We start from the raw sequence: 13,003 nt of genomic DNA, 5'->3' as shown, positions 1-13,003 counted from the left end.
AAAAAGGATGCTCCTTTAAATTGGCAGACGGTCCCTTTAAGACGCTCCCGGCCAGCCAATCAGAGCGCAGGAAGTTTTGTTTCCGGGAATGTTTGGTGATGTGGCTAAGCTCTGAAATCTACCCCAGGAAACGGAGAAAAACCCCATCTGTTTACCTGAGCAGGCCTCGCACAGGTGAGTGAAAAGTCCTTTCTGTTTCCAAATACGCCACAGATTGTGGTGCATGAAGCAGGGTTTGAAGACGCCGTCCTGGTTTTAGCCCCCGGGGCTAAATTCATCCTAATCGGGGGGTTTTCCTGCAGCATCAGCCACGCCGTCCTCTCCGCTTCAGCCGCGCTGCTGGGGGGAATCAGCCCTCCAGGGCTGGCCCCGAACTTTGCAGTCCATTTCTTTGTTTTTGCATTAGCCTACTATAATCTTTTAGTGTTCACTAAAAGAGTGACGCAGCCGCAGTGGAGGGCTCGGCGGGTTCGGCAGAGCTCGGTCCCGTCCGGCTCCGCCCGGAGGACTGTGACGTCAGCAGGTTGTTCAGGAATCAAACTTCCAGGAACAAAAACAAAAAAACTATAGGTCGGATAACTTCTAGATGAGGATTTACACCAAAATCTATTTTTAGATTTTGAATCTTAGTGTTTGAATCTTTTTTTTAGATTTTTTTTGAAATTAATGAATGAATGAATGAAGTTTATTCAATCATGACAACACAAAAACAACACAACACCAAAAAACATTGTGCACAGCATTGACATTTCACACAAAACCAATAATCATGTGTTGAACAATGACTGAAAAGGCATAGGCAGAAGCAAACTGCTTATAAAAGCCTATCCTCTATACCAACTTTCTTTTTTTGGCTACCAACCTCCAGAAAAGCAAAGAAACCACAAAAGGAAAAGAAACAACCCCAAGACAGTATATAAAGTAATGAAATATAGACAATTTATGCAATTATAACTGAAAACTTTAATGTTTTCATACTGTTACACATATTTAAAGGCAAAAACATGGCACCAGTTATTCTTGGGTCCAACAAAACCTTCCTTTTTTTGGGCATAACAAAAAAATACCAAAAGTTGTAATGTAATGATGAAAAAAATGTTTTTAAAAAATCGATCTTTAGACATATGAATCGATTTTTAGGAATTAATATGAGAATCAATTTAGAATCGGAAAATCGATTCATTTTTTTTTTCCAACACAGGCTTAGTGAATTGCTATTGAAAGGTGCATTGTTACAGCATATGATTGTTGTAGATGCTCTGTGTCTGGAGGTTTTGGCTGTGTGTGTGTGTGTGTGTGTGTGTGTGTGTGTGTGTGTGTGTGTGTGTGTGTGTGTGTGTGTGTGTGTGTGTGTGTGTGTGTGTGTGTGTGTGTGTGTGTGTGTGTGTGTGTGTGTGTGTGTGTGTGTGTGTGTGTGTGTGTGTGTGTGTGTGTGTGTTGTTTATGTTCCTGAAAGTTTCATTACTCTACAAATCTGCATACATCACGTATCTGAACCACAAATGCATTAAATGTATGCATTACATGAGAATATAAGATGCTGATTAACTAAATAAAAACTACATCTCCAAAGTTTTTGTCTATTAAAATATAATCCAAAGATATCCTTGACATTAATAAAAATATTGGTATATTTACAGGTTGTGTGTATATGTCAAAAAAGGTCACTTAAAAAGTGTCTGTACCAAAAATGTTATTACAGATGACTAAGCAAATAGGAAAGACTGCAATAGGAAAAGTATCACGAAGATGAATATGTTTCTTTTTTTACAAGTTATTTCAAAAGGACATATTGGGAAGAAATAAAAACAACAAGGACAAGAAAAACTTTGTATATGCGCTATAACATTGTTTGTGTTTGATCACCGATTAGACATTAGGTAGATTCAGTCCCAAGTCCATATGATGCCAGTGATTTTGTCAAATAGGAATTTCAATAAAGTTCCCAGAAGAAGAATCAGGTTTTAATGGTACTGTGACAAAAGTAATGGAGACGTGACTAACATTACACGAAAAATCGATTGATGGCAGATGATGTTTAATGGTGATTTTGGGCAACTTGGTTGTCATTAATGTGTTGAACATTTACTCGCTGCTGTCACAATATTGAGGGAATGACTGAGGAAGAGACCAAACAAAAGTAAACCTTGACCAACTTAACTTTAACCGCTTATCTGGGCGTTCGAATCGCTTAAAATTGTAGAAGGTCCTGTTCTGTTTTAACCAACTTCTATTCTGTGTATAAACGGGTTGTACAATTGTTGTAGAATTTGGGGCGTAACTTGTTTTTGTTGATACAGAAATTACAATAAGCAAAAAAAACAAATTCTCAAAGCAGTTGTTTGGTTTCTGTAGCTGCTGCAGAGCTTTTATCAGTGTTTATACTGACAGTTTCAAACATTTCTGTTCTGTTTCGATTTAAAAAAAAAAAAATTACATTAAAAAGGTTTTGTTAACCTTGAATATCGTAAGCGTTTTTCAGCCTCCACGGACGAACTGCAGCAGGAAAACAGTCTCTTTGTGGAGATTTTGTTGTATCTGCTCCTGTTTCCAAGCCAAGAAATTAACTTCAGTTTCCAATCAATAAAATCTGCACAGTTCCTCTTTCTGTCCATGTGTGTTTTAATAAATAAATAAATAAAATAAAATATATTTAAATAAAATATATTTGCTTTGTGTTAGCTTGTTTTCAAAGCTTCACAGAACATGTGCTACTTTGAATTAATAACCAAACATGCAAAACTTGGTGGTTTAACATGTTAAAACACAGGTACAGCAGACATTTATAATGCCAGTCCACAAAAAAGCCTCACGTTTTCTTGTCTGTCCCCTCACAGTGTCGTCTATATGTTCAGCCGTCTGGCCACAGTCCTCCAGGAGATCTCTGGAGAGGAGGGCCCAGATGGAGACCAACAGGTGAGGAAATAATCCACTCTAATAAATAACATGGACCTTTTATCAAAGGAGATCCCTGCATCTTCATACCAAAAATGATATAAAAAACACAAGAAATGGCACGGTGACATGTCTTTTCTGAACAGATGAGCCACTCAAAGCAAAACAAAAGCAGCAGAAGCTGAAATATTCTGACTTTTACTCATTTGTGGGCATTATCATTGCACAAATTTAGTTCCTGACAGTGTTCTCAGTTTTTTTATAATCTCCTCCATGCCTAAGGACATTAGACTTCACTGTATTTATTTATTTACTGTATTTTCCGCATTATAAGGTGCACCACATTATAAGGCGCACCTTATATACCCAGTACTCGAGTTGAGGGGGGATGGCATCCCCCCTGAAATAAAAACGGCCAAAATCATCTTTCCTTCTCTTATGTCATTTCATCAATGAATGTGGTTTTACTGCTATTTCAACATTTAGAGTCATCACCAGAAAAATAACTTATTTGACAATTTTCACTTGAAATAAGTAGTAAAAATCTGCCAATGGGACAAGATTTATCTTCTTATTACAAGCAATAAAATCTTGTTCCACATGCAGATTTTTCTACTTATTTTAAGTGAAAATCTACTTGAAACAGGTGAAAATTGTTGTTTTTTCCAGTGATGAGTCTTGTTTTAAGTGTAATGAGATTTTCTTTACTAAAATGAGACATTTTAACTAGAAATAAGACAGATATTCTAGTTAAGATTGTGAGTTTTTGCAGTGATCCATTTTACTTATCCTGTGAAGGACAGAGTCATATTGATAAGTTCAGAAAACTGTTTTTTATTGTTGTGTTTTGATGTATTTGATGTAAGCCCAGTGGATATTTAAAGCTTACAGAAGGCTGCATTTAACTGCTGCTATGTCATTCCTGCAGTATTTCTGCAGGTGTTTTGGTCACTGCTATTATTTGTAATATATTATATTATTTGTAATCAGCACAAATTATCTGTCCCCATATGATCAAATCCACCATCCCCCCTGATTTTTTTTTTTTACAACTCGAGTACTGTATATACCAAACTATAGTGGCTGGAGTTGAGTTACGTATCTACCCGATGGAGCTGCGCTACAGGAAATGCTACAAAATCCTACAGCAAATGCAAAAAAAAAAAAAGGTGCACCTTATAGTGCGGAAAATACTGTACTTATTTTTTCTAAATATGTAATTGTACAAGTGTTTGTTGCGCAGGGCGTGCTGGTGCCACAGGCCCCTGCTGGGGAGGCTCAGCCCCCCGTGGACTCTGACGTACCGGAGGATGCCATGGAGAGGCTGGCCCACCTGGAGCAGCTGGTGGTCCAGCTGAAGGAGCTCGTCCGGGACAAGGACACGCAGCTCAAGCAGAAGGACGGCGAGCTGACCGGCAAAGATGCACAACTACGGGTAAATAACCTTACAGGTTGATGTCAACAATCCATTTCTTTCCTAACATCCGTGCACATACGATCCTGAGGGTTTTTTTTTTACTTTCCACAGAGTGAGAGGGAAGAAGCTGATGCCCGCTTCACCAAACTCAAACTCCAGGCCAAAGCCAAGATGGCCTCACTCAACAAACAGATAACTGAACTGAAAGGACAAGGAGAACCCACGGTGGGTTTAATTTTTTTTGCTCTTACTGTAATCTACTTTAAAGGGGACCTATTGTGGCATCTAATACCTATTTTAAACAGGCCTTGAATGTCTTTAAAAACAAGCTTTTGATTGTTTTTTCGCTAAATAAATTAGAAATTCAGCCTCTAAACCATGTCTTTATCATCCCAGTCTCTAACTTCATTATCTATGTGGGATTCTGAGTGGGCGGGGCAATTTGGGCCCGAATTGCAGCACATTTTGCAGCACACAGCCTCTTCAAGGCAACGGATAGATACACTAGAGGGCTCATTCTTTTTGGTTTGGAACGCTTCATCTGACATTATTACTAGAAAACTTAAAACGTATACGAATTATTTTCATAAATCCTGCCTCAATCCAGCCTCAAGCTCCTTTAAATGTAGAGTACGACGGAGTATAAGGGCCAAACAAAAAACAACAAAAAAACATAGGAAATTACGAGAATAAAGTCATAATGTTGCGAGAATAAAGTCGTAATATTACGAGGATAAAGTCGTAATATTACGAGGATAAAGTTGTAACATTACGAGAATAAAGTTGTAATTTATGAGAATAAAGTCGTAATTTATGAGAATAAAGTCGTAATATTACGAGAATAAACTCGTAACATTACGAGAATAAAGTAATATGAGAATAAAGTCGTCATATTATGAGAATAAAGTAGTCATATTATGAGAATAAAGTCGTCATATTATGAGAATAAAGTAATATTATGAGAATAAAGTCGTCATATTATGAGAATAAAGTAATATTATGAGAATAAAGTCGTCATATTATGAGAATAAAGTAATATTATGAGAATAAAGTCGTCATATTATGAGAATAAAGTAGTCATATTATGAGAATAAAGTCGTCATATTATGAGAATAAAGTAATATTATGAGAATAAAGTCGTCATATTATGAGAATAAAGTAATATTATGAGAATAAAGTCGTCATATTATGAGAATAAAGTAATATTATGAGAATAAAGTCGTCATATTATGAGAATAAAGTAGTCATATTATGAGAATAAAGTCGTCATATTATGAGAATAAAGTAATATTATGAGAATAAAGTCGTCATATTATGAGAATAAAGTAATATTATGAGAATAAAGTCGTCATATTATGAGAATAAAGTAATATTATGAGAATAAAGTCGTCATATTATGAGAATAAAGTAATATTATGAGAATAAAGTCGTCATATTACGAGAATAAAGTCGTCATATTACGAGAATAAAGTCGCAATTTATAAGAATAAAGTCGTCATATTACAAGAATAAAGTGTTAATTTATGAGAACTCTAACAGGAAGAGTGTGTCAAAATTTTGAATATTGAACATCTTGTGAAGTTATATTTATAAAATATTTAATATTACGATTTTATTCTCGTAATATTACAACTTTATTCTCATATTATTAGGACTTTGTTTTCGTAATTTCCTTCTTTTTTTTTTCTTAGTTTGGCCCTAATACTCCGTCGTAGTAGAGTGTGTGGTTTGATCATGTTTAATGACCGTTAATGGCGATGCTCTGACCGTTCACTTTCCCCTGGTCTGAACTTCTGTTTCCGCCGCAGCAGAGTCCTGACAGCTCTTTTACCGGAGCTGGTGCTGCAGTCGAGGAGGAACTCCAGGACCTGAGGAGCAAGCTGGGCGAGGAAGAGGCTCGCAGCCGGGAGCTGCAGGACCGACTCCAGGCCACCGAGCAGCTGCTTCAAGGGAAGGAGTCTGCCCAGGCTGAGCAGGTGAGGGTGCTGCGTCTGGAATTACTTCGTCTTTGTCTGCTAACATGTAAGGACTTCAGCATTTGTCCGGAACGACCCTTCAGAGTTTATTTATTTGTGTGTGTGTGTGTGTGTAGCTGCGGGTGCTGCAGGCTGTTGTGTGTGAGAAGGACGTGCGTTTCCAGGAACAGATCCAGAAGCACGAGGAGGAGCTGCTGAGGGTCACGGCACAATCCCAGAATGATGGGGAGCTTCAGCAGGTATAAAATCCAGCATTTATCATTGATGATTAACTCGTATATTCATTTGCCTTTTTATAGTTGCCTATAACCCCTGGTCCTCATCATTATTGACTGATTTATTACCTCCATTAAGCTTTCTGTGTCTAAATGTCATTTGCTTCACATCCCAGGTGTTGTGTTTTTTGTTGCTGGTTATTGAAAAGGTCCCTTTAGCTTCCTCTGACATGATTCATTATCTCCTTTTTCAAATTACATTTCATAGCTGCTGCCAGACTGAATATGCTCGAGGTACACTCCAATCTGCTGTAATTTCTTGTTTTTTAATGATTTATTGAATTAAAACATCTGAAAACTTTGTGCTGCAGCTAAAAATGCTCAACTTCCTTGTTTTAATAACTAAACTCATAAAATACCCTCTGAGCTCAGAGTGGTACAATCATGATATTGGCTCCGTCCAAACACCAACTGTATCCAAATTATCAATTGTCCAATTTACTAAAAGGCCGAATGGACATTTTTAAAAGGCTGGAACTTATGAAATGGTTTACATTTTACTGGTGTTTCAGCTCAATTTTCTCTACATCTCCACTTACATTTTCAGATAAATCAAAATGTCGTGCATCAGGTGAATTTAGCAGAGGTCAAAGCTGTATTTTGCTGTAGTTTCTTTTCAAGCATTTGGTCATTTTTCTCCCAGAAATCCTCCTTTGCTCCATGTTGCCTTCGCCTGTCCACATTGATCACACCGATCCTGCGCAACAACGTCCTACTGTTTGCTTTAACTTAAAATGCTGGTGTTGTCAAACAAGAGGAGAGACATTAGCATGGTAGAGAATACCAGTGTCTCTTAGTGACGCACATCAGTCTGTTACTTTACAAACATGGAGCTGCTGTGCAAAGACGGCAAAACAGTCCTGCTTTTAATACTAACTTTAAACTGTGAGAACATTTTTAGGTCTTAACTACTTCTTTAGCAGCCATCCACTTTTTTTCACATGGCCTGTAGTCAGTACTCGAGTTGTAAAAAAAAAAAAAATCAGGGGGGATGGTGGATTTTATCATATGGGGATAGATAATTTGTGCTGATTACAAATAATATAATATATTACAAATAATAGCACTGAGCAAAACACCTGCAGGAATGACATAGCAGCAGTTAAATGCAGCCTTCTATAAGCTTTAAATATCCACTGGGCTTACATCAAATACATCAAAACACATAAATAAAAAACAGTTTTCTGAACTTATCAATATGACTCTGTCCTTCACAGGATAAGTAAAATGGATCACTGCAAAAACTCAAAATCTTAACAAGAATATTTGTCTTATTTCTAGTTAAAATGTCTCATTTTAGTAAAAAAATCTCATTACATTTAAAACAAGACTCATCATTGGAAAAAACAACAATTTTCACCTGTTTCAAGTAGATTTTCACTTGAAATAAGTAGAAAAATCTGCCAGTGGAACAAGATTGTTTTGCTTGTAATAAGAAGATAAATCTTGTCCCACTGGCACATTTTCTACTTATTTCAAGTGAAAATGTACTTGAAACAGGTGAAAATTGTCAAATAAGTTATTTTTCTGGTGTTATTTTCCTGGTGATGACTCTAAATGTTGAAATAGCAGTAAAACCACATTCATTGATGAAATGACATAAGGGATGGAAAGGAGGGATGGCAGTTTTACAGGGGGGATGATTTGGACTGTTTTTATTTCAGGGGGGATGCCATCCCCCCTCATCCCCCCTCAACTCCAGTACTGTCTGTAGTCATGATGGGCATCTTTTCTTTAGACCTTAATATGTACAAATACAAAAGGGATCACATGACAGGCCATGAATAACGACTAACGGCTTTTATTTTGAAAATGACCTTGTCTTATGAGATTAGTAGAGGTTCAGTAAGATTTATTAAATGACAAATATCCATAACTTTCTTCTCCCGTAGGCCCTGCAGGCGGCAACGCAGCATTGTGAGCAGCTTGACGCGGCGTTGAAGTCTCGCAGCCAAGAGCTGGAGTTGCTGCAGCAGGAAGTGAGTAGCGCTGACCAGCAGAAACAGGTACGGATCCTGTTGGACCGGATACGTGTGTTGGTTTGGGATTGTTCTATGTATTGCGAGACACACCCTTTTGTTTAGATGGTACGTCACACCTAGTGTGGTTTGGAATTAATACGTTGCACCCACAGACTTGGTATTTCTCTGTGTGTGCAGTGGCGTCAATTCAGTCAAAGCTAAGGTATGGCAAGGTTACGAGTCACAGAAGTCTGCTTTATACCTTATCTGTGTTGTCAAGAAAATTTCTACTTTTTGAAATGCAGTCTCGCTCACATCCTGCTAACTATGAACACTACACTTTAACAACTTGTTGATCAATTCAGTCAATGCGCCTTTACGCAATACGCATCCATTTTCGGCACCATGGACAGCAAGTGGCAGAGTTAGAGAGCAGAAATAACGCAATTTAACTCATTCTGTCACTTCATTCACTATGTCAGTGCAACAATATCACGTGGACATCCCCGTTTTTTTTGTTTTTTTTTTAAACATTTGTTTATTGGATTTTCACAGAAGTATACAAAGCAGAGGTAGTTTTGTAGTTACATGTAAACTTCCAGTACAACCCAGTAAATATAAACCTTATAAAAGAAAAGACTGCATTTTCTTTTTCACCCCAAAAATAAAAAACTAAACAAAAAAAACAACAACATCAGAGACCAAAACAAAAACATAACATATTGGACATACTGTATGCCAAATTAAAAATAATAGTAATAACAAATACAAAAGCAAACATCAAACAAACATAAAACATCAGTCCAGAAGTATTACATATAAGATTTACTGTGACTCGTGCCGCAGCGCCCCACCCCTAGCACAAGTTTATAAAGCCACCATTCCACCGGACCTCACCTGTCCGCCACTAGAGTAGGATCCAGACTTCGTACAAAGGTGAAGAATGGACCCCAGGCCCTCCAAAATTTGTCTGCAGAGCCATTAAGGGAGAATCTGATCTTCTCCAGTTTAAGACTATATAAAATATCCCTTATCCAGTGGGTGTAGGAGGGGGGGGAGGGACTCTTCCAATTTATCACTATCAACCTCCTAGCCAATAATGTAACAAAAGCCAAAACATCCCTCTCCGATTTGGAAAGAGAGGGCAATGAGGGGAAAACCCCAAACAAGGCTCCTAAAGGAGTAGGTTCCGGACATCCCAGTTTAACTCAAAACAGTTAAAGTCCAAATGCAAAAAGGAGAGGGAGGGCGCAGAAAAGAGAAAGAGAGAGTAAAAAAAGTCAAATATTTCCCTTAAACAGATTTATATGAGGGTAGAGTGATTTGATATCTTACCTTAAGATGAACTTGAATAATTAATCAGTGACTAACAGGCTTGTTAATAGCCTGACTCCCGCTTTTGCTATTTGGTCCTTCTCCCTCCGCTGCCGGGGCAACATTGGACCATCACTTGCCTTCTTTTTTTGTAATTTAGTAACGATGCAAAGCGCGCTAAAATAGAATAGAAGACTTTATTGATCTCCCAGAGGAGAAATTCAGTCGTGCAGCAGCCAAAACACACACACGCTTTATACAAAAAATGTAAAATAGAAATAACCAATAAATAGTTAAATAATAAAAAAAGAACAATATAAAAAGTAGAAAAAGAGTATGTACAAGAGAGAAAAAAAAATAGTAAACACCAAAAAAACCGGGTAATATTTACAAAATATTTACAAATATTTTCAAAAATACGTGAGGTATTTAGTGGTTATTGCACTTACATTCAAGATATGAGGGGGGGGATACAAGTGTTGGGAAAGATAACACCTAGTGAAATCGATCATGTTGTTCTGATTTGCATTTGTAGTTATTTTATATGTATTAAATAATAGAATAATCAATACAAATAGACACAGAGTAATTCCATAAATGTATTTAAAAAACAAACATTTAAATTTTCCTCTGAAGCCGAGGTGTGGCAGCTGCCATACCTTGCCATACCCAATTGACGCCCCTGTCAATTTCAATTCAATTTCAATTCAGTTTATTTGAGAAAGGACAGTGTACATTCATATACATTTAGAATTAAAAATGCAAATGCACCCAATTTTAGCTACAGAGCTAGTTTCCATTGGGAGTCCCCCGGCTAAAAATATAAAAGACAGACAAGTTAAACAACAAGTTAAAACAAATACAAATAAAACATGCAAAAAGTTTCTGTTCTTGTTATTTTGCTTCTATTTAAGATAGAAGGAACAGGAGAACAACCTGACACATCAATCTTCATACTGTTGTGGAATTTATCAAAAACCAGTTCAGAAGTCCGCGCGTGGTATAGAGAGGTTTTAATCAGTTAAGCCGGCGTTCGACATGACCAGCACAGATCTAGTCTGTATTTGGTGTGTCGACCTCGAATGGTTTGTAACAAGCTTTTTTATACAAGAACAAACAACAGAATTAAACAAGTCAGTGTGACAGTCAGAGGCGTGGCCTTGCGGGGGGCTGGAAGTCCGATACTTTCCTGGTGCCTGTCCCAGCAGGGAAACAAGACGCAGGGACTGGAATGACAATGCCTAGGGACATTGAATGAGACAATGCGTTGCCGGCAAGGTGTCGTACCGGCAGGGGTCCTTAGCAACTGGAATTGCATGTCAATGAGCTGAGGAGGATATGAGTTCAGGAGCCGTCCGCAGGGCGGCGTCGTGTCCCCGCAGGGGGTCTGCAGGGGGCCTCATCAATACTAACACGATCTTACAGACATTTACATATATTACAACAGTGAATACATTACACACATAGTTTCACATTTAGCAGTTAAACGTTTAGGCGGTAAAGTGCCAGAGTAAGTTAAAGTGGGAAAAAAAAGGAAAAAGTAAGAAGAGGTAGATAATTACTAGTCAGCTGAGTAATCATTTGCATAAAAAAATAGCAAGAGGTGATGGCATGAAGCATCACCTCTTGTTTACAATCAGATTATCAGTGTTTAAATAAAGTGACAAAGTGCATTATTAACACTATAATGTTATGATATTTATACTTTTAGCTGCTGATGTTGTAATGTCTGTGTGTGTGCTCAGATCTTGACGGCTCAGTTCCGGCAGATGGACCAGGAGCTGGCCGAGGCCGTCAGGCTGAGGGAGGCCGACAGGCAGCAGTGGGCCGAGCAGGCCGGCCGCGCAGACGCGCAGCTCTCAGCCCTGAGAGCCAGTCTGGAAGCCCTGGAAAGTGAGAGGACGGGTCTGGCGAGCCAGGAAAACGAGCTGGTCTCCCTGAGAGAGGCGAAGCACGTCACAGAGGAGGCTTTGGAGAACGAGAAGAGGGAGGTCACCAGACTGGAGGCAGAACTGGCTCTGATGAAAGAGGCCGAACTCGCAGCCGTCCAACAGCGCGACGATGCTGCAGAGAGAGACAAGGAGGAGATCGCACGGCTTGAAAGCGAGCTCGCGTTGATGAGAGGAGCGGCGTCTGCGGCGGACTGTGCCAGGGAGGATGCCCTGGAGAAAGAGAAGTCTGACGTTGATCAACTCCAGAGGGAGCTGGAAGCCCTGAGGGAGGAGCGAGAAGGCATGCAGAGGAAGACTGAAATGCTAGTTGAAATCTGGAGGCATCTCTGCCCTCTTGCTGGGGAAACCGTGTCGGAGGAGATCCCCGTCCCAGCCGACCTGTCCCAGCTCCTGGACACCGTGCGGTCTGTGGAGGCCCAGCTAACCAAGCTGAGAGACGAATGCAGTGAAAGAAATGAACAATGTGCCCATCTAACTCAGACCACGGAAACCCTTCAGGGTAGGAGCTCTCATCTGGGATGCTGAGTGTTACATTTAAACTCCTGGTTTTGTGTGGAAGTACTGAGCGGTGTGAACTTCTGATTTCAGAACAACTTTACAGAAAAACTGAAGAGCAGGAAGAGGCCGCTGCCAAGATCCAGCAGCTGGAGCATCAAGTTGAAACGGTCAGTATCGAGCCTGTGTTTCTATATACAGGACTGTCTCAGAAAATTTGAATATTGTGATAAAGTTCTTTATTTTCTGTAATGCAATTAAAAAAAAAACTAAAATTCTTCTTTTTCATTCTGGATTCATTACAAATCAACTGAAATATTGCAAGCCTTTTATTATTTTAATATTGCTGATTATGGTTTACAGTTTAAGATTAAGATTAGAATATTCAAATTTTTTGAGATAGGATATTTGAGTTTTCTTAAGCTGTAAGCCATAATCTGCAATATTAAAATAATAAAAGGCTTGCAATATTTCAGTTGATTTGTAATGAATCCAGAATGTATGACATTTTTGTTTTTGTAATTGCATTACAGAAAATCACAATATTCAAATTTTCTGAGACAGTCCTGTAAGCACCTATTTTTATTAAAATAGCCTGCAGGATTATGTCTGCAATGTTAAAACTTCAAAGTTTCTCAGTATCTACTACTTGTTTTTTTTCTGTTTATATGACCAAAAAGGCGTTAAAGCGTGCAGAAGCAGTGCAGTTATACAGGAC

General features: G+C 38.5%; 1 protein-coding gene across 1 annotated transcript in view; it reads left to right on the top strand.

The window, feature by feature from the left end:
* The window catches only part of LOC133424312 (golgin subfamily B member 1-like), a 31,369-nt gene continuing 18,366 nt past the window's right edge, over positions 1–13,003 (top strand). The window contains exons 1-9 of the mRNA XM_061714824.1: positions 1–174; positions 2,838–2,916; positions 4,139–4,330; positions 4,424–4,537; positions 6,124–6,288; positions 6,405–6,527; positions 8,456–8,569; positions 11,584–12,289; positions 12,379–12,455. Coding sequence (XP_061570808.1) covers positions 2,848–2,916; positions 4,139–4,330; positions 4,424–4,537; positions 6,124–6,288; positions 6,405–6,527; positions 8,456–8,569; positions 11,584–12,289; positions 12,379–12,455 — 1,560 coding nt within the window. The 5' untranslated portion in view covers positions 1–174; positions 2,838–2,847. The remainder of the gene's footprint in view (positions 175–2,837; positions 2,917–4,138; positions 4,331–4,423; positions 4,538–6,123; positions 6,289–6,404; positions 6,528–8,455; positions 8,570–11,583; positions 12,290–12,378; positions 12,456–13,003) is intronic.

This window comes from Cololabis saira, chromosome 23 (assembly GCF_033807715.1).
Source record: "Cololabis saira isolate AMF1-May2022 chromosome 23, fColSai1.1, whole genome shotgun sequence".
NCBI lineage: Eukaryota > Metazoa > Chordata > Actinopteri > Beloniformes > Belonidae > Cololabis > Cololabis saira.
The sequence above is the reverse complement of the archived record's forward strand: the minus strand, read 5'-3'. Positions and strand labels throughout refer to the sequence as shown.